The sequence below is a fragment of the Acanthopagrus latus genome, chromosome 1 (genome assembly GCF_904848185.1).
Source record: "Acanthopagrus latus isolate v.2019 chromosome 1, fAcaLat1.1, whole genome shotgun sequence".
NCBI lineage: Eukaryota > Metazoa > Chordata > Actinopteri > Spariformes > Sparidae > Acanthopagrus > Acanthopagrus latus.
In genome coordinates, this window is record NC_051039.1 from 8,051,721 (window position 1) to 8,074,398 (window position 22,678).

Consider the following 22,678-nt stretch of genomic DNA (forward strand, 5'->3'; position numbering starts at 1 on the left):
GACTTGGGAGGAAAGAGACCCAATAATCCATTATCATTCTTCCGTACTGTCTACCTTAGCTTTAAGTTGGCAACTATGTTTGAGCTACTTGTATTTAACTTTCACTGAAATCACGTAAAGTGACGGAGAGGGGTCAGCGGATGCTGAAGCGCATAGTGCAAAGAGGTCGCCGACTTTCTGCACAGTCAATTGCTAGAGAGCTACAAACTTCATGTGACCTTCAGATTAGCCCAAGTACAGTACGCAGAGAGCTTCATGGAATGGGTTTCCATGGCCGAGCAGCTGCAGCCAAGCCACACATCACCAAGTGCAATGCAAGGCGTCGGATGCAATGGTGTAAAGCACGCCGTCACTGGCCTCTAGAGCAGTGGAGACGCGTTCTCTGGAGTGATGAATCACGCTTTTCCATCTGGCAATCTGATGGACGAGTCTGGGTTTGGAGGTTGCCAGGAGAACGGTACATTTCAGATTGCATTGTGCCAACTGTGAAATTTGGTGGAGGAGGAATTATGGTATGGGGTTGTTTTTCAGGAGCTGGGCTTGGCCCCTTAGTTCCAGTGAAAGGAACATTGAATGCTTCAGGATACCAAAACATTTTGGACAATTCCATGCACTGAAATATATGTATATTAGATGATAGTTTATTTTCATATTAAGATTTTAGTTGAGACAACATATGATAATCTTATTATATATATTGCACTGTGATATAGCAAACAGTTCCATAACTCTATGGAGTAGCTGTGGCTCCGGGGTTGAGTCAGCGTCTTGTTATCTGAAGGCCGTCGGTTTGATTTCCCTGGTCTGCATGTCGAAGTGTCCTTGGGCAAACTGCTCCTGGTGTGCTGGTCAGCAACATGCATGGAAGCCACCACCATCAATATATGAATGTATGTATGAATTACGGCAAATTGTTTTGGACAAAAGCATCTGCTAAATGTTTATGATATGTTTGGCTCCACCAAGACTAATATCACCTCTAAACTTCTCTGAAACAACTGTTACATTTCACAGTGATATAGATGTACAAAAGTTTAAAGAAACCCAAAGAGCTGCAAAAAACAAAAACAAAAAACCCAAGAGGACAAATACGATGACATTTTGTTTTTCTGTCTTTCATTGTCACAGATTTATCTAGACTGTTTTGATGTGAGTTGCCAAGTTTTGGCTGTGGAGTTGTTTGCTTTTTCTTAAATGCAATGGAACAAGCTCACCTTTAAAGGCCCTTCATAACCTTGCTGCTCTGTATCTTCCTGAACCCTTTCATACATATATACATATATATATATACATACACATATATACATATATATACATATATATATACATATATATATATATATATATATTATATACATATACATATACATATACATATACATATTACATTCATATACATATACATATACATATACATATATATATATATATATATACATATACATATACATATATATATATATATATATATATACATATATATATATATATATATATATAAATATATATATACATATACATATATATATATATATATACATATACATATACATATACATATACATATACATATATATATATATATATATATACATATACATAAATATAATATATACATATACATATAATATATATATATATATATATATACATATATATATATATATATATATATATATATATATATACATATACATATATATATATATATATACATATACATATACATATATACATATACATATATATATATATATATACATATACATAAACATATACACATATATATATATATATATATACATATACATATATATATATATATATATATATATACATATACATATATACACACACACACACACACACACACACACACACACACACAGATCCTCACAGACTCAGATCATCTTCTGCCATCAAACTTACTACACCACCTGTCTGCTTGAGTACCACACGGTCCAGACAACCTTCAGCTGCTCTCCCCCACGCTTTTGGAACTTTCTCCGGTTAGACACCAGAAATTCAAAATCCTGTCTCCAAACACTTGGAACAAACTGGCATACTGTCTGATTCTGACTTTTTTTTCTTTAAATCATGATTTTATAACTTGTTATTGACTGAACTTTGATGGTATACTATTGCTGTTTGATTTTACTGATGTTTGATCCATTGTTTTGTTTTGTTTTTCTTGGTCTTGTAAGGTACTTAAGTAAATTGCTTATTTATATTCCATCACTGACAACTACAAAGTCTGGTTGAGTAATTCTAAAAACGTGAGCATGATGTCCAATAATCCATGTTTAACAAGCAGCTGCTCCACAGTACAGCAAAGTGAATCATTGACACACAACAGTTAAATGGGTCACTCCGTAAATGTCACCATGAGGATGAATCACAACCACCAACAAAACTGATTTGACCATGTTATTTTATTAAAAATACTTTAAAAAAAAAAAGTACATAAATGTAAGCACAAACGGCCAAATCTATAAAATCAAGACATTTACATAGACATGATGGCAGTGATCTATAAAGTTGAGTCTTCACTTGCAGTACCTGTCTGCTTTCATTTTGCTTCTCCTGTAAAAAACACAAGAAGACAACGTTACGTTCAGTGTCAGTACTGTGTTCAATCAATCAATTATCTGTTATCATTACGTCAATGTCAACGCCCAAATAAAAAAAAAAAAAGAATTTGAAAAAACAACCACAGATGAACTGACTTTTTAATGATAAAGATAGAACTGTGTTGGTATAAATAACTGATAATAGTTTATTTAACACAGTTGGTGAATATGCAGCTTTGTTTGTTGCTTCTTGTTGACAAACACATATGACAGCTTGCATAAATTCTCACATATCCCACTTGTTACTAGTGCTAGGGTGATGATGTGAATGTGTTTCTCAGTTCTTTATAATGGCAGAACAAGGCTCCCGGAGCTAATTGCCTTTGAGCCTTCATTTATCTAAGTAACACATCTCCTGCTGCAAAGTAAACATTAAAAGATGAATGGTGGCTGGACCAACTGGACTGAGCATAACACTTTTATGTATGATTTTAGTCTGGATCAATTTAAAAAAAAAAAAAACACTCCAATAAAGAAACCTACTTTAGAAATGTAAAGCTATCGACGTTTTGAATTTCCTTTTCACTCAAGCTTTCAGTTTTAGCTTAACTTTTTAACTGGATTACTTTTTTTTTTGTCTTTGATTGGACTGCATTCTAAATTAAGCCCAAATTTGAGTGAAAACAAATGGCTCAGTTTGGTTTTAATACCTGCTTGAATAAATCTCCTTTACACATGAAAGAACATTAAAGGAAGAGTGTGATAAAAAGACAATAATATTGAACAAGCTTATTTTCACACCTGTCAAGCAATTCTTCGTGGAACTTCCCATCTGTTCTGGCTTTCTTCAGTGCAGAGGCGTCGCCCTCATTAACCCTGAGCCGCCGATCTTGAAAACTCTGAAACTTCTTCCTATAATTCAAACAACAGCAACAATCAGGGTATTACAAAACGATGTGCAAAAGGTAAATGACAGTCCTCTCCATTAACACACAAAAACACTGACATTTTCACCACTTATCCTCCTTTGAGAACTGACACAGAGACGCTAAATATTTGAAAATATCCTGATAATGAGCGCAAGAATGAACTAAGGCACTGAATGTTGACAGTGGCTGCTAAATACCAATAAGATGAACGGCTAATCTGACTAGCTGCCACAAATTAACATATTCATATATTCGGCTGAGGCTGAAAGTTTTATCAGGGATAACAGTGGAATTTATTAATGAGGGTGAAGGAATATCCTCTTTAATAATAAAGATTTCAGCTTTAAACTATGCATGTTTATAAAAAAAGCCCTGCCAGACATTTAGCGAGGTATCACCGCACTGTTTTATCGGCTGAGAGGAATTCATCCTCCCACTGTCAGTGTGAACCTTCATGAACATTTTAAATGTGCAAGGGAGAGCTTAGAGTAATCTGTTTTTCTAACAGAAGTGATCTTAACAATATATTTAAATATCTACCACAACAGCGCCATAAACAACAGAGGCACCCAGTCAGAAACTTCCTTGATATTTAGTTTCTCTTCGCTCTGCCTGTGTTTTATGATTCCCAGGCTGCATTCCATCCTGAAAGGCATTTTAGACGCTAAACACTACATCAAGACACAGGCTCAAGGGCAGCCATTATCAACATGTCAACATGATGAGTCCATTTCCCCAGCATTCATCCAAAACAATAACAGAGCCGCAACACAAGCCAAAGCATGCCAAGCAAAAAAACCCCCCAAAAAACAAAAAACAGCTTCAGACGTATTGCCTGGGACTTAATAGGCCGCAGACGGGCCGTATATAAAACACTTGCAGCATCGGGAGCTGAAATGTAGCGCTGCCTGCTCCCTCATCCTACACAACAGCAGACCATCAATCGCATCTTTAAAGGCGCAGGACTGATGAGGCTCTTCTCTTATCTCGGGATGTGATTTTGTTGTCAGAATCTTATCGGTGCACACCAACACAATGTGTAGATAATGGGAAGAAAATCACTGTTTTTGTCCTCACTTAGATTGAAGTGCTTTGGCACTTCTATCAAATGGGGCTGAAAGGTGTGTTACTTAAAAACGTAAAACGTCAAGCTGTTGTGAAACATGAGGTGTAATTATTGATACAATGTGACAACAGCTTGAAGACAAATAGCACTTACATAAAATCACGGCAAACAACTAAAACAATAGGGGTGGAACAATTCACGGGCATAACTTTAAAACTCTTTTAAATTCTACCCAGTATTTAAAAGATAAAATTCCCTCCAGGCTCATAATGTGCAGGGACACACATGATTACAACATCTCTAATGACAACTGAGCATTTCATCTGCTGAGAAAGGCCAAAGGATCTGACTGAGAGCTTCAGAAACACAAAGTGAGTAGACCTTCTGTTGAGAAACTTCTCGTCAAATCTACTAGCTGTTAACAACATTTTCAAAAACTATAATGGCACTCAGTACGACACATACCTCCACCAAAGCCCAACAGTCCCCTTTATCAACCAAGTCTATTCCAATATCAAACTTGATAGCTGTGTATAAATATATACAAAACATAACAACACAACTATAATCTAAGATCGTCAGCACAAGGATCCGCATCAAATTGATACCAGCCACTAAAACAAGCCCAATTTTTATCATCAAGATCAATGCATTATTGATCTATCTCGCAACGTTTCATTTAGTAGTTTTTGTGTAATCCTGCTGATGACCACCCACCCAACCGATGCAGAACATTTATTTCATTTTAATTACTGTTTGGATTGTGTTTATTTGTCCTGTTTGTATCTGCATGAATTTAATGTTGTGTGTGATTTACACACTGTGTAAACATGTTGACTGTAGAGCGTTTTTCATGCATCTGGTGACATTCGCACACATACGACAATTAATTTGTTAACCACGTCAAGTCCAGGACTAAAAGCCATGTTTGTAAAACTATAGCTGGAGACATACTGTCAGAAAGGAGTTGATCACACGCTGTAATGTGCGCACATTAGCGGCACTAACGAGCCTAGAAGATGGTGACAAACAGTGAATATTAAAGTTTAATGCAGAGAGAAGCCAACATGGGTTTTCCTTCATTAGTTATTGATCGGGCTGCCTGCATGTTAAGTCGGAGCTAAAGTAATCAGAGCAGAGGTTACGTACACATAGTTGACCTCACACGACTTCACATTGCCCCTGTCCTCTTCTGCAATGTCATCTTTACGCTTGGGCTCTCGCTCTGCAGTCGATCTGATCTGTTCATCATTCAGGGGACAAAAACACCAGAAAGAAGTTTTGCATTAAATATCAATACCTTGAACTCCCCCTGTAGCGAGGTCACAAACATTTACCCCTTCCATCGCCACTGTCAGGACCCCACAGAGATTGCAAGCTTAAAATGAAAGGATTAACATGCATCCTTGTGGAAGGGCACAATTTACACATCACCTTCAGCATCTCGTCATCCCCTGCTGTCTTGCTCTTAGCCACGATGTCCCCACTGTCACTGTAGGAGATGAAACAGCTATTTGCTGCCAGGAGAGCCATTTTGCCCTGAGGCAGAACAGAAAGAAGACAGTGGAGGAGGCAGTAGATTAGATAGAATTGCGGTGGGATTGGTTGTTGTGACAGGCATGAAAGGTTGCCTGATATTTGATGTAAGAGAGTCTCAAGGTTGTGCCGGGCAGGTTGTTTATAGGTTCAACAAAGCATCAAGGCGAGCAGTGCGCGACAGTGATAAGGAAGATGCATTCTGCATAATGAATTAGCTGTTCCTGACGACAACAAACCGTTATCTCTCACGGGCTAAACTCCAGGCAGCCACGAGGCGAGGCGCGACAGTCTAAAATATCGGTCCCTTATTATATGATGTGCAAAAAAAATATTATATTCTAAACATTTTCAGGCACTTGTAGTTAATCATATGGGCATCACTAGAAATAAGAAAATATATAGATTCAAATACATTTTTAATGAGTTTAAAAATATATAATAATTAATAATATATAATAAATTCATAATATATTAGGGTTAGAGTTTTAACTTAAATCCATTTAGTAATGGAATATTTAATCGTCCATCTTTGCTTTATACATCTGAGCCTTTCTTAAGTTCAGGTGTGCATTAAACTACAGGTATCAGCCATGAGTAGTAGGTATTTATTGGTTATAACTAACTGCTGTAATTGCTGAAAATAAATAAATAAATAAAAATACATATCAGGCAACCTGAAATACATCTCCAGTACAACCCTCTATTTGAGACCTGTTTCTCTGTTATGCCAATTTACCTGCTGGCCAAAAGGGTCACATGTACGTACGCACCCAGGGAAAAGACAAACTACATGAAATTCAACTCACTTCCTGAAAGACTGGTTCCCATTGTTCCCTGGAGCCGATGGCATCAGAGCGCCCCACCACCAAACCCTCAGAGTTGATACCAATGTACTTGCCATATCCAGACTTCAAGGCTATCCTGCAACAGCAAAAATGACCAAATTAATTCTTCAGTGGTGTGCACTGCCACAACCTTTACAACGCCTTAAAAAAAGAAAAACATAAAAAAGGCTGGTCTGATGTTTATTGGAAAAGCCAATATGTGTTGCTTCTGTGGCTATACGGAGTTGCTTTGTCTTCATGACAGGAAAGGTTAAATAAAATCAGCAGAGTTCACCCGAGATCCAACAACTGAAGGAATCGCTCCAGTCCTCCACGAAGAGAGGCTCGAGGGGCTCATGGAAGGGTAAATTACTCTTGTACATCTCCACACAATAAAAAAGGCCCTGCAGAAGCCTGGTATTAAATCTGTTGGTGAAGCAATATCTGTGGATGCAAATACACTGTGTTTTGTCTCTGTGCTCTCACCTTGAGTCTGACACCTTGATAGCAGTAAACTGTTCTGGAGGGTCGGGTCCTTCATCCTCTGAAACATATCAAACAATGTTTGCCTTTAAAAGATCTGATGTTTTTTAGAGTTTGTTTGCCAATGTCTTCATTTTGGTCCATACACAGAAACAATCCATTTTTTGTTGTGTTTTGTTTGAATATTTCTCTAATATAAGTTTGACCTGTAACCCAATTCTGGACATTGATCTTTCAGCTTTTTCCACATAAAACACAATTTAGTATTTAATTAACTGCTTTGTAACAGTTATTGCAATTAGTGCCACATTAAAATGTGCATAATTTCTTCTCACACCAAAGTTCCTTGAGAGCTGCCTCCCATTTTAGTTATGCATTCTTGTAATTAATAATTCAAACCCCCTGGCTAGGTAGTGCTGCGCTGCTCTGGGTCCAATTCACCAGCAATGAGACATGGAACGAACTGTTGTGCTGCATTTAAATGCTTGCTTTATTTTAAACTAACATCTCTTGGGTTCTTCACGATTTCCCAAAACTGATCTGCCTGTAATTAGGTCACTTCCTGACCTTTAAAATAAATCAAACTTCTGCATAATTTGTAGTGCTTCAGACAGGGCTCAGGTCAAGGGAGCGCAGAGCCTGCGAGACGCTAACGGGTAAAGCATTAATAAACTCGAGGTAAAATGTGACATAAGATGCTTTTTCTAAAGGCTAATTATCTTTGAAATATGTCAGATGGTGACACTAAGAGTCAGCTAACAGAACATCAGTGTGTTTCCTCTGACCTGCAGGTGAATGTGGACATCTTTTTCAGTTTTCTGAAATGCTGCATCATCTACAGCGTGGCTCCTGTGGAGACGAGCCAGTCAGGAGGGGGAAATCTCTAATCTCTGTTTCTATACTGCTAGCTCGCATCCTCTTTCATCTCCTAGAAACGAGCTTATGTGCATGCCGGGGATGAGGAGCCACGTAGGGAATTGGGATGTTTAGATCTCCCAACCATTTTCACTGGTTCTCACAAAACGTGGGCTGAATTAATTGTTTGTAGTGACTGAATGAGCGCCACTCCGCAGAAGTGCCTGAAGGCAGAAGTGAGTGAAAGCTCTGAGTTAGCTCTGTCCTTACCCTCAACTCAACTCAACCCCTGTTCAGCCCTTTTCTGTCTGGTGTATGGATTTACTACTTAAACACTTACTGCTTTGTAGACTTCATCCACACAACGCCTGGAGCATACAGTAAACGATACCTTAAAAATTAGAATTGCATCTTCATCTAAAACAGCTAACATCCTTCGTGGTGCTATTATTTCATTATGATGCTATTATGCAATTTCTCCCAGGTAGAGTCCCAATCTCTTCTCCTGTGCTACACACATTATCGTTGGTAAGGCTGGGTGACACTGATCATCATAATGACAAATGATTTGTGCCAATATTAGTATGTAAATGATAAAGAAAAAGCGTCACCCTCAAACAGAGAAACAAAAAAAAAAAAAAAAAATGAAGTGCTTGATAAATGTTGAAAAGTGATTATTGGATTATTCTAATCGCTGCTTATTATTTTGCTCTTGATTGACTTATTATCAAATTAACTATTGCAGCCCAGATTAAAACTTTTGAAATGAAGACCTTGATTAGTAATTTTGTTTGAATTGATTAACTGGACAACACCATTCTGAAAATGGTGTTGTCCAGTAACATTGGTATAAAATTCAGCTTGAAGTACAATATTAAATCATTGGCCAGACAATGAGTGAAGACTATTATTATCTTGTTCTGCAACAAAACATAACATTAATTTAAAAAAAAAAAAAAAAAAAAGACTTCCAAAGTGTGTATTTCTCTGGTTCAGAAATGCTCCTGGAATTAAAAAGTTAATAGCTGAAATCTTTGCAATATCTGATCGTGCAGACTGGCATCCGATCCGATTGGCAATTATACCGAGTGCAAAGACATAAATGTGACCTGGAGCGTCAACACAGCAGTTCTCATGCACAAAACCAAATGTTTGAAATGACTGTGACATACCGAAGTCACTCCAACGTGTCCTCTTACCATTGTGTGGCGCACCGACTGTGAAGAGCCCGCTGTCCAGAGCGTGGATGTATGAGTTGTTCTGCATCTCTATGGCAATCATTCCAGTGATTTCCCCAAAGCTGCTGACAGCCCACCAACCACCTGGTGAGAAAACCCCAAGTTGAGAGCTGTGACATGAAGGCTCAGAATCCACTCCGAGGTCAATTTTTGGAGCAGCAGAAATACAGTTTTGTTTCTAAACTCTATGACAAACAGTTGGAATGACATTACAGCAGGATTAGTTCTATGAAGAGGCTCCAGGCTGTTGTATCTGTTGTTGCATCCTCTTATAATATTGCAAAGAGCATAAAAAATAACTTATCTCACCCTTATTGTCTCATACATCTACAGTACGTGCTACAAGAACATTCACTTTCTTAATGAGAGGTTAATGGGACATAAAATTTGGCTGGGGTCTGCAACACAGATTCAAAAACAACTGGGATGCTGCATTACACATAAATTAAAACCGAACTGAATGATTTGCGAAGCTTTTTGGCCTACATTTAATCAAATGAAGTGCAAAGACAATGTTCAAACTTAAACTATAAGCTCATTCTCAATGCAATGGCTGCAACACCTTTCAAAAGAGTTTGGACAGGAGATTTTTTACCCCTGTGTTACATCACCTTTTCTTTTAACACTGAGAGTTTGGGATGTGAGAACACAAATTATTGACTTTCTGAAACTGAAATTCTTTCCCCTCCTTGCTTGATGTATGACTTCAATTGCTCAACAGTCCAGGATCTCTGCTGTCGATTTTGTGCTTCATAATCTACCGCACATATTCAACAGTATGGAATTGTGTCTTCCTTAGGCCGAAAGACATGTCGTCTACCGTTTCCAAAAACTGCAATGCTGATGTATTAATTTGCATCAGTCCATGTGAGACGAGCTCGGGCCTGGAGGAGTTGACCGAGTGTCTGGATGTTATTGATGAATCGCTTTTGCTTTACAAGGTGGAAGCTTAACTTACATTTGTAGTTGCAGCTCTAACTGTGTTTACGGACAACTGTTTTCCAAACTGCTGAAGCCCATGTAGTTATATCTTTTGTACAACTGTGTCTGTTTTTAATGCAGTGCATTGGGGATCAAGGGTCACGGGCAATGTTGGTTTATGCCCTTTGATATTACCACTTCCACACCTAATCATGATATTCACGTTACTGGCATCAGAATAAGAATATATCTACAAAAAACAACAGTCAGAACATAAAAAATATTTTCAATTGAATACAGGTTGAAAATGATTTGAAAATCATTGCATTCTGTTTTTATCTATGTGTTAATAAGCGGCCTAACTTTTTTTTGGAACGTGGGGTTGTTAAATTTAGAAGTCCAGTCCGTATACCTACCAACAACATCAGGTTTTTGTTCTTCATCTTCAGCTTTTCTCTTCCTGTCCTTATGCTTCTTCTTTTTCCTGTGAAAATACACAATAACACATTTCAAAACAGTCTGCATTTGTAATGAGCTTGTGAAATGTTTAATTAAACCTTGCAGGTGGGCCAGCTGATTTGAGGAAAGTGAATACATTTTCCTTGATAATGCAACTGTGAGGACCTAAAATCAACAACAAATCATTGTGATCATTAAGTTGGTGTTGTGTATTATGGTTCTAGAGCAGGAAGCTTCAGTACCTTTAGAATAGAATGAATCTTGTTAACCTTAAAAAGGTGCGCTGATTAGTTTATAAGAAATCTTAATCACAAGACAAAGAGTATTCAGTCTTCTGTGACTGATGTCTTATTTCCTAAACCATATAAACAAACTCTCTTTGATTTCTGAATAAACTGAGTAAACAAACTGACCTTAAAAGTGATGTCCAACAACAATGTGAATGATGTTTTTAACTTTATTACTTTGTAAATTATTCCCTTTACACATTTAATGCAAGCTGTCTCAGAGGTAAAACAGAACATAAGGTTAAGTACTTTTATCTAATTCTTTACAAAGAGTCAGGGTAGCCTATTTGCTTTTTGTTTTTCCATTCAAATGATGGGTCCATTTGTCGTCTATTTTTACTGGGTCTACACTAATATGCTTTGACATAACCTTACTGTATAAACAAACATAACAGTTATCTACGTCAAATCACCATATTTCAACTTTCTGAAGTCACCTGCTGCTTAAACTACATTCGGACAAAGTCAGGTAGTTTTTTTTAAAGTTGGACCACAGTTGTTGTGTTTGGCTAATGGCTAACCAAAGAACAGGAGGCAAGGGGGGCTAGCGTGTTAGCTAGCTACAGCTAACTTGTGAGTGTGATATTTAAGCCTTTTACATGACAGTAGATGACAGTCTTTTTGATTCAACACAAACTGATGATTAAGTGGACAAATATCTGCATACAAACGGGTTTAATCAAAAATACGCAGTGAGCTTGAGCAGCAATGGACATTTGACGCATTAGCCTTAACGTTAGCTAGCTTTAGCACAACAATGATTGCAAACCTAGTTAGTTAGCTGCGAATACTACTTCAGCAAGTCGTGGTTAATGATGCTAAGTAAAATACACACTTACCCTTTGTTAAGACCTTTTAAAACCAGTTTGGTTGATTTTACGCGAGAATATTCAGCCATCGCTTCACCCAGTAGTTAGCACGGCTACTGGATAGTGTTTTCTGACTGCAGTCGGCAACTACGGTGGCCGCGGAGGCACACTGAACATCGGATCCAAACTTAATTGAAACAATCGGACCAAAAACTATCCCACTACCTACTTAAAACTCAGGGAAATCATGCATATGATACTTAAATACACTTACATAATATTAAATTGACTTAAAATAGAGATACCTGTAGCCCTTAAAGCAACACTACAGTCACTATAACACTGTAATCTGACAGCCCTGCACAGAATATCTCCAGCAATTGGTGAAATTGTTTGTAATTGCTGTTGAAACCTTTTTTGCACTTATTTTGCTGACTTTAAAGTAAATTTGGGGATTATATTTCATCACCTGTCAACAAATACTGAAGCTCCATTCAGAATGAATTAGAGGTATATCCAGGCAGACATGAGCACACAGTCATATCCTAACAGTGTTTTATCCTAATGTTCACCTTTGGGTGATTTTTAAATATCAAAGCTAGTCTAAAACACGGTCAAGTTGTAGAGAGGAGAGAATGATGACTGCTGACGTTTTGACACCCCGTGCATCACTAAATGTTTCTTTCATTTATCAGATTTAATCATAGCAGATCATTAATCATTCATTATTATAACATATACTAGGATTGAGGTCAGAGTCGGAAGAATCAGCATTTGTTAAATGTTAAATGTTCCCTGAGTCAAACCTTGAGACCTTTCTCTCTATCGCAATGAACTGGTTGGCGGTCAGTGGGGATGAGCAGGAGGATTCGTGGATGGTGTCCTCAAATAACTGTATATGCTAATGACCCAATCAGGAGCCTGTGGCAGGAGGTAATAAATCACTTGTGGACACTGTCAAGAAGTAAAATAAATTAAGACAGTGGCTTGTGTTATCTGTTCATTGCAGTAAAATTCAACTAGTAAGAACTCAATCATCTAATGAAAAAAAAAAGAAAACAGTGTGGACAGAGTGGAGGAGAACGGATGAGCGCTGCCCGAAACCAGCCAGACTCGCCGTAATAACTCCAGCACAACAACAACAACAACAACATGTCTTAACCGATGCCGGAGAGAAACTACTGTAACACCCCAGTGAGACTCCTGGTGTTGCTGCATGGGAGGAAAAAAAAAAAGTTGTCTAATGGAAGATTAATCTGGTCAGAAAAAAGTCTCATAAGCTTTAGGGAAGTTAGCCAGTGGGGTTTACAGAAGCCATGAATCAACATTTTACCCCGCCTGAGCTGAATCCCACTCGCACTTCCTCTGTCATTTGTCAAATTCAATGAGACTCTGACAGCAGTCCCTGTTGCTGATGGGATTAAACAGTCATAACTTGCACTGAGAGAGCTGAGTGGTTAAGCCCAGAAGTACTTAAAAAGAGCTGAAGGAAGACGGTGTCAAGCAAAACGGTGACACACAGCACCTGATGGATGACGCCTGATTCTGCAGGTTATTTTAAAAGTGCCACTTTTTAACATAACACCACTCATAAAGGGTTTCTAGGCTGCAATAAGGCCATGATACATTAATTATTGAATAATATTGAAATGATCAGTTATAGACCGTTAAGACAGACAACATTTGGGTTGCCAGACTGTGGGAAGTCCTTTATCGTAGTGTTTGTCCTTTTCTATTTGGTGATGCAGTCATTAATGTTCTATTTAGATAAATATTAATTTGTTTTCCTTGTTTTCCAATTACCCATGAAGCTTTGTTTTTAATCCTTGAAGTAAATCAAGGAGTTCAAACATAATATTTTTCTTAGGTCTCGGGCTGAATAATAAGACACCGATGATAACTGCAGGAACAGCATGAGACGCTGCAGTGTGTTGGTTTAGTTTCTAATTTGCTAAGCGGGAGTTATATACACATAGGCTACATATATAAAATCCCTGTAATCCTGGAGGCAGACTGAGGAAGATCTCCATTCGTCACAAAAACATTTTATAAGACGCTGCTTGTCTCGAGCTTTGATTTAAAGGTCTGTATTATAAAATAAGAAGACAATACAGCTTGTGCGAGGAACCAAATGTCCTACTTATTAGTGGCTCATTGATGGTCTATGAAGCATTAGTAAATCATTTCAAAGTAAATAATGAAGACAATAGTTCGAACTTTATGCACCGTAGAGCCTCAAACATAACAAGTTTACATAACAAATTTAACTTAACTTCATCAGGGGCTGTGCAGAGTCGAGTGGCTTGAACTCCTCCTCACAACATGCAGGATAATAAGTTATGCAAATAATCAAACAGTGCAACACTTTTCACAGTCTTAATGTTCAGAACTGTCATCCGGTGAAGGATGTGTTAATGCGGGACACTCCCATGTCCTTTGTGTCTTTCATGTCCTTGTTAAAGTGCCTTTTGTCTAACAAGTCTGGCTGCTCCATTAGCTGCCTTTCAGCTGTGAAAAGGCCCATTTATCATCCTTTATATACACTGTACAAAATCCACGACAGCGCTAACATAGAATTAACTCCTTCTTGTGTAGGTGAAGTGTTATTCGTGCTCATTTTTAACCCTAGGTTAGCATCGCAAGTGATGCAAAAACTTGCAGATGTCTTTTATTTAAGGCAACTTATGTTTAGCAGTGAGATTTGACTCTACACTGATCCAGACTGAAGTTAGTGAACCGATATAATATTGACACTGTTTGTGAAGCATGCATTTGACTTCTTTTTCTTTTTCAAGAGTTGTGTTTAAAACATTTACAGAAGCAGAACATTTTGTAGATTGAAATTAACTTTTCACTTCTCTCAGGAGGCTAAACACTGTTTCTTTATTGCCTCAAACATATCTTTGATATTTTGAATCGGCTGATACATCCTGCATATCAGCAGCAGGTGATGTCCTGTGATCCCTCGACTTATCGTCTTCTGCAGCAGCAGGTCAAAATGTTCAAATATCAAGTTAAATATATCTTAACATCTTTCCCTGAGTACATATCCCAAATACTTTTGTCTGCTGATTAGGAAATAAATATAAAATATAGAAACAATGGCAACAGATGCAGCCATTTTTTTTGTTTTTGCATCATGTTGAGGGACACAGAGACAGGCAGAGCTGGACATATGCAGACTTTTGGTGCATAAAATTCAGAAACACTAGATCCTACGGTTAATGCCGTCTGTCACTAGACCGGTCTTTTCTATCAAATGTCCTTATTTTTCAAACTAATCAGATTCAAGTCAAACATGATACCAGGGTTGTCCCCCCTCGCAGCCGCGAGGAAAAACAGCGTCCGCTTGGGATTCTCACAATCGCTTCTCTGTTCTTTGCTGATAATGTGGTTCTGTTGGCTTCATCAGACCCTGACCTCCAGTACGCTCTGGGGTGGTTTGCAGTCAAGTGTGAAGTGGTTAGGATGGAGGCAGCATTTGCAAGTCCGAGGCCGCCGTTTTTCCTGCTGGGAAACATTGGATTTCCTCTTCCAAGTTTGGAGTGTGTTGCTGTATGAAGTGAAGAGGTTCAAATACCTCACAGCAGCCCAGTCGCCAGGATAAAATATCGGCTGTTAATGTGTCTGTGAACCAACGATATGTTCACATTCGTACATGCTATAGGTACAACACTGCCATTTCTATGAGATCATGTTCACAATGCATGTTGGGAAGAGGAGGACAAATCAAGCCGTGTTTATGGTATTTTAAGCTAAAACAAACAATCTTTTCCTGATCCTAACCAAGTGGTTTTTTTTGCATCTAAACCTAACCAGACTATAAACACAGTACTGCCACAACATAAAAAAGAAAATCAAACCTAAAGAACTGTAAAGGTCCAACATAAAACATTTTCTACGGTTTTCAGAAATGTACATTGCCAATGTTTATTCTGGCGACTGGGTTGTGAGGGTAAAATGAAGCGTAGCGGTCACGGATGGATTGGTGCGGCGTCAGCGGTAATTCGCACGACTTATCGGGCCGTGGGAGCTGAACTGGAAGGTAAAGCTTTTTCGATTCTTACCCGTTTTAAACGGACGGATGGACATTAAATGGTTCCTACGCGTTGTTATACTGCACAAGCTAATGAGGGCTTTCATTTGAACACCCTCAAACATCGTTTAATTATCAGTCTTGTTTGTTTGCCCTCTCTCTCCCACTCTTCTGTCTCTTTCAGCTGTTTCTCTATCTTCATCCTTCTCCAAAAAAAAGAAAAAAAGAAAACGACTTACTTATGAAGTCACTTCTGTCACCCCCTGCCCCCCCCCACCCCCCACCCCACCCCACGTCCTACATCTGTCACGTATAATCCTCCAGTGGGGATTTAGGTGATAGAAGGTTAAGTTGCTGACAGTGTGGAGCAGGTGTTTTCATAAGTGGCAGCGTGCTGTTACATTGCACTATGGCCGCCCTCTCACTTTGTCAATGTCATCGCTCCTTCACGATGTGCTTCCTCTGCTTTCATGGTGTGTGTTTGTACAGACTGTCGAAGTTTATGATGTGGACGTCAAACCCGTGAGCGGGAGACAGATGAAGATGGATCAAGTAGCTCCGTGCCCCGGGGCTGCTTAGTTAAAAATGGTGTAATGATGTAATTTCCTGAGAGTGGCACAGGGGAGGAGAGTGAGACGTTGGACAGGTGGAGAATCTAAATGTATGGCCTATTTAGGCCATTCAGTGTATGTAATGTGTGGTTATTTTCAGCTCATATTTCACTTAAATTGATGACAATATTTAGGCTGGACGTGAAATAAATCACAACACATAAAGGTCCACGTATGGGCTTAATTAATGACAGTGATTAAATCATATTTATCAATCCGTTATGGCAGTTTTTAAATAATACCATGCAGGTTTCTGCAATGTATTCAGGCCTCACTTGACTAAAATTACCTGTCACACGCTAATTACTTGATGGAATGTTGCATCGCGGGTTGTGATTGAACGCAGAATGAAAAAAGGACGGGCGGGAAAGTGCCCAGCATGCATACTTATTCTTCTATCATTAAATGAAAGGCGCAAGAAACATTTATTAACAAAAGACACACTAGTAAAAAAAGAAAAGATTAACCTGAGAAGTGCGAGGAGAGCTATTTATCCTCAGATGAATAGAGCGCCCGCCTTAATACGTTTCATGGTGGACTGGACGACGGTATTACCAGACTTCATGGAGCTCTGGCTCTGGAAATTGACTACAGTCTACAGTCATTTAGAGGTCTTATGGCAATTTCGCTGCAGGTTATGGAAGAGAGGAGTTCAGCGAATGCATAAACACCTGTGACATTTCCTTTCAGCACTACACATGTTGAAGGTAACGCCTTCCTGGCTACTTTTCTAATGCCTCCTCTGAGGAAAACTCTCTCTGTACTGGACCATTTTCAGCCCTTAATTCACATGACTGACATGCTCCATCGGCTTAATGTGAAATGTAGATACTGACTTCCTGATATAATTGAATCACAGTTTACCGATAATGTGCTACCACAAATGTGGTGTGAATCCACGGACATTTTCCTTGGCAGGCTTCACCGCTGATTGCTAAATAATGCAGCGTGATCAGGCCGTGTTAAAAATGAAACTTGCGCTGTGGTTCGCTCTCTTTGTAGGGGAAGTTGAACTTGAAGTTTAGAGCATATGTTGCTTGTCAAGGTTATAGAGGAAATAAAAGATGTTGAAAACTTTTACAGCCTTTTACAGCCTCCTGCCCTTGAGGACCGTGTTCAATGCCAGGTTTTATAAAAAAAAAAAAAAAAAAAGGACGCCGAACTCTGTCTAATTATAAACTTTCTGAAACCAGTCATTTCGTGAGCCACTGAAAATAAACTTCTTTGGGTAAAATTTTTCTCTAAGTCTTGAAATAGCCTCGCAGGATTGTTGCAGGCGTGTTATTTTTCCAAGTTCATAATGATGACCTGCGTACATCTCCCTTCTCTCCCTCCTCTCCCCTTCTTTCTCTCTGCCCCATTGAAAGGAGCTGTGGTTTTCTTGCTCCGACTGGTTGGTGCTTTCTGCTCCGTTTGCTTACGCAGTCTCGTTTGTGCTTTAGAGCACTCCCCCCCCCCTTCCCCCAAAATCCCTGCCTCACTCCTTCTGTCACTCCCTCCTCCCTCCTGTCTTCTCACTCTATGCACACCGTCTACACAGTCCTTTCAACCCCATCTTCACAGACCTTGAGATTGCCTTCCATCAGTTGTGAATGTTAAAAGAGACTAATTTATTACCCAACCCGGGTCCCTCTGCAGCAGGGCAGAGGAAGGCAGTCGGGCTGCAAGAATGACTCATCGAGGGCTTGTAGTTTTTGCTCGCCTTCACTGGGTGGCAGTGTGCACGCACGGCTCCCGTGCACCGGACCACGAGCCACTGAAAGCCCAGCATGCCACGCTCCCTACAGATCGCAAATTTGCCACTGTGAATTTTAGGCAGCATCCCATGATGAATCAAGTTTAGCAATTTCTGAGTCATGCATATATGTATGATCCAGATGAACGGAGACGACATGCTGTAAGATTTTATTTTGCATTCAGAGTGTGCTGCCTTTTTTTGTTGTTGTTGTTGTTGCAAAAAAAACAACAAAAAAAACAAAAACAAAAGTGAGCAAGTCGTGAAACTGCAAACATTGCATGTGAAAATGATATTAATTAGTTTTCAGACAGCACGCGGGAAGGTTGTCTCTATTAACACATTCAAAGTCTCACTTTAAATATTGAGAGCGTAGCCCCAAGTGTGAGTTTAGCATGCATGGAGGCAAATAAATTGCCTTATTTACACACTCCATGGGTGGTATATTTTCCTCGCATAATTATTCCACTGCTTTTGATAGACTAATTGTGTACCCTCTTCTGTTTTTGCGCTGAAGGTTTTTGTAGCACTCGAACGCAACATAAAAGCTACTTCACATCAACCTTCCACCTGCAAAAATCTTGTGTCACCGACAGTTTCCTCGTTTATCCACACGTTACCCGGCGTGTCTGTGCAGCATCAAGTGAAAAAACCTCTCAGAGTGTGAGAGGAGAGGCTGAATAATTCACAGTCCTGTGTATTTTTAAACTCATCCTTACATTCATAATGCAGAGAAATTTGAATCATACGACACTGACACGCTGTTAATCTTTCAGTGACTGCACATCTCTGTCGGCTTTTATCTGTGAATCACTGCCAGTTAGCAAATACACGGGATGCACTAACCCACACACACACATACACACACACACATCTGTACAAAGTGAGATTTGCAAGCCTGCGTTCACTTCCTTCCAAAGCTCCATGAGCACAGATGGCCCCTTGCTTTCCTCTCTTCTTTCTAACAGAAAAGAGTTACTCGATTTGACATCACCTGCTACAAACTGGCAGGGGTCCAGAGCTCGCCTTCGAATCTGCTCCAAAAAAAAAAAGAAGAAAGATCAGTGACGAGAGAAGAGAATTTTTCGTCATCGTTCATCATAAACAAATCGCAGGATCTAAAAGGCCGCGTCTCAAAAAACAAAACAAAAACAAGGCACGTCTGATTAATATGCAGTGTACTGTACACAGCACACAGCCGAGTGAGAGGAGATGGAATGAGATGGGACGTGAATCACCAGCTGGATCTGAACCAGGTTTGAAACCACAGTCTCACAAGCATATGGTAATCATGCAATAATGAACTGTTGTCTGCTGTGCACTCTGCAAGGTATTCTCCCGAACATATTGCTGTGGGTCTGTTCATACCGTGGTGGCGTGTGGACACACACACACACACATACACAACCTTCTTCCACCCTGGGCAGTGAATGATTGTTTGATCATATTGAACCACACAAACAAAGACACAGATTTGAATGCACACAAAACACGGCAGGCTGCTGGTTTTGGCTTCCATTACTTACAGTCTCTGCGAACACGTAATTAAAGCTCCATTTAGTCGGACTTAGTGGCATCTAGTGGTGAGGTTGCAGACTGCAATCAACTGAACACACCTCGTCCAACACTCCAATAATATGATGACCACTGAAATGCAACATGGCAGACTCTAAAAGGTGACACGCTCCCTCTGTAGATATTAAAGGCACTCTGAGAGCTCTGGGCCCAAAGTTAACGAAAACATAATCATTCTTAGCTTCAGGCGCCCCCTAATCCCACGCTGGACCTCTGGACCTTTCCATAAACTTGTTAATGTCAAACCTATGAAACTTTTCACTTCTTGTCAGCATGACAGAAGTTATCTCAGGGCACTTTTCATGAAGACAATGTTTTTTTTAAATATCATTTACAGGGACCTAACAGTGGCAATGAAGACTTCCTATCAACAGGCGATAACTGGGCTCTGTGTGGGCGGCCGTCCACCTCGTCCTCTGGGGTTGAGAGAGAGAGAGAGAGAGGAAGCAAGAGAACTAATAATAATCAGCCTAAGTTTCACATATCCAAAACCACATTGGACTCACATGCTGAAGACACATTTGGGATTTTTGTTGGCAAGAACATGATGGAGTGTAGTTTTGATTTTACAAGCGGACCAACATGTACAGTAAAGTCTTAACTGAGCTTTTTCGACAACACATTGACAAAACATTTCAAACACACAGAACGTAATTCTACAGAATTCACACAGGCCAGTTTTCTCACCTTACACTAAACCCCTTTTGGCAGCTAAAGCATGATTAGTGCATCTATTGGGATCGCTTCAGCGTTCACAAGATTACCTTTCCAGGTGCTGATAAAATTAAGACTCGTATATCTAAATCCAAAGTGAGCTGTTTCACACTGAGGCTGCCAGTGTTCTTCACAAGTTCATGTTTATCAAATCTCAAGTGCAGCTGCGAGAAAACTGCAGGCAACTGGTTTCACAACTGTCAGTATTTATTTTTATGCTAATCTCGACAGTTTGGCTGTCGCTCGGTTGAGATTGTGGTTATGGTTAAATACCGGAAACCGACTTGAGGTTTTACGAGACATGCCTTCTGAGCCGAGGCGCTTTGTTTAGCCATCAATCACTCCACCAGACCTTTTCCTTTTATCTGCCGTGTTATAATACGACTTTCACGCTACTTCCTGCCTTGGCACTAAATGTCACCAGTGAATTCAAGTTGATGTTGCAAATTAGCTCCATATTAATGCAATTCTGAGGCAGACGGGGGAGGCATGAGAGGCATTCAAGCTGCCATAAAAGGGGATTCAGCAGCATGAAGTGCCACTTGTGCATAATCAGACACATCAAAACAACTCGAACCAGGTATGTTTGGTTGTTAGATACCATCTTGTATTTTTTTTTTTTTGAACAAATTATGCGAGTCTCTTGACTTGCTTTAATGTATGAAGCGTGTTATCTTTGCAAGCCTCGCCTTACTTTACAGACTCTCGCTGTAGTGTCGACGAGAGTGAGCAATGTCACGTTGCTCCCTGCAATCAGACACACTCCTGTTGGAAAATAATCATTTACACTGACACAGTTCAAGTGGAAAATCAATGCTGAATACCTTGCAGACTTCTCGAACTTATTAACCAGCGTTTTACACACCAGTTGTTGAGGGATTTACTATGATAATGTCTAAGATCGTTGTGAAAATACAGTATTACAATTAGTTCTGAGTGTTTTGTCTAATTAAAAACCAGTTTGGCACACTTGAATCGTGATGTTTACTGTGTTTTCTGATCTCATTTTAAATAAAAGAAATGATCATCTGCCACAGTATGTTTAAATACAGAGCTGACTTACTGATACTGTACTTGGCAACCAGCCCTGTTCTTCTTGCCCCATTCTAATCCCATAGAAAATGTGTTAGGATTATGCACAAAAGGCCCTTTTTAGACACAGATGTGCATGTTTGGATTAGTAAAGCCCTGTAATGGAGGCTCGCAGAGAGCAACCATCTTGTTCTGAGGCACAGTGAACCGACGCATGCTTGCTTTCCCTTTTAACTACCAGACATTACTCATCCGTCTGTCTGCCAGCGCAGATAATTCTCTTGCTGGGCGAATTTTGTTCTGTTGCTTACAAATGTAGGAAGCAGAGGGAAGAGTCTCCTCTTTTTAATTATCAACCTCAGTAGCCAATCTCCTTGCCTCTACAATGACTTGCGAACAACAGCCACTAGATCAAATACGCTCATTTGCATCTGAGGCGTCCAGAAAATTGAGTGAGTGAAGCTCGGTGCTCCGCGAGCCCGTACCCCTCAGTGACACCCAGCCTGGTTTTAATACATCTGAAACACAATTTACATGTATATATGGAGGAAAAAACAAATTGACTTTAACTTAAACTTCTGTGTTAAAATTAGCACCCTGGGATCGTATCCTTTTTTGAGACACTCGCGAGACACATTTCAATTCAGTGGAAGGTGCAACTGAGCGCTCGTCAGAGTCACACAGCTCAGCAACACTCAATGTAAAGTTATTTATGGTTGCTCAATCCAGTTTTACTTTTCTCACCTTTTATCTCCCAGAAACTCAAAATGATGTGCCAATTACAACATCTCACACCCCAAACAAACAGTTATTGTACAAACGGTACAGTAGGGCCTTTGAAATATAACCAAACTCAATGATGTGCGAGAATATTACTGATGTTATATCTAACGTTGTATATTTCACACAATTTCATAAGTAAGAATGGTACAATACTATCATTACTATTTCAGTTCACCTCCTGAATGTGTCAATTCTTAAGTCCATACGACATG

General features: G+C 39.3%; 1 protein-coding gene across 1 annotated transcript; it reads right to left on the minus strand.

The window, feature by feature from the left end:
- Positions 1 to 2,413: 2,413 nt before the first annotated feature.
- On the minus strand, positions 2,414 to 12,164 carry frg1 (FSHD region gene 1). Its single transcript, XM_037115943.1, has 9 exons — positions 12,011 to 12,164; positions 10,842 to 10,909; positions 9,466 to 9,588; positions 7,415 to 7,472; positions 6,911 to 7,025; positions 6,000 to 6,104; positions 5,715 to 5,806; positions 3,372 to 3,482; positions 2,414 to 2,583 (listed from the first exon to the last, which is right to left on the minus strand). Exons 1-9 carry the CDS (start codon positions 12,067 to 12,069, stop codon positions 2,547 to 2,549), a joined length of 768 nt encoding a protein of 255 aa, XP_036971838.1. The 5' UTR covers positions 12,070 to 12,164; the 3' UTR covers positions 2,414 to 2,546.
- Positions 12,165 to 22,678: the final 10,514 nt, after the last annotated feature.

What these genes read in the sequence shown, in the direction of transcription:
- frg1 (XM_037115943.1), bottom strand. Translation starts at nt 12,069, where the DNA reads ATGGCTGAATATTCTCGCGTAAAATCAACCAAACTGGTTTTAAAAGGT. An exon ending in GGGAACCAGTCTTTCAGGAA is followed by an intron (nt 6,105 to 6,910) that starts GTGAGTTGAATT and finishes GTTCTGCCTCAG; the next exon opens with GGCAAAATGGCTCTCCTGGC. An exon ending in GGGATGACGAGATGCTGAAG is followed by an intron (nt 5,807 to 5,999) that starts GTGATGTGTAAA and finishes AATGATGAACAG; the next exon opens with ATCAGATCGACTGCAGAGCG.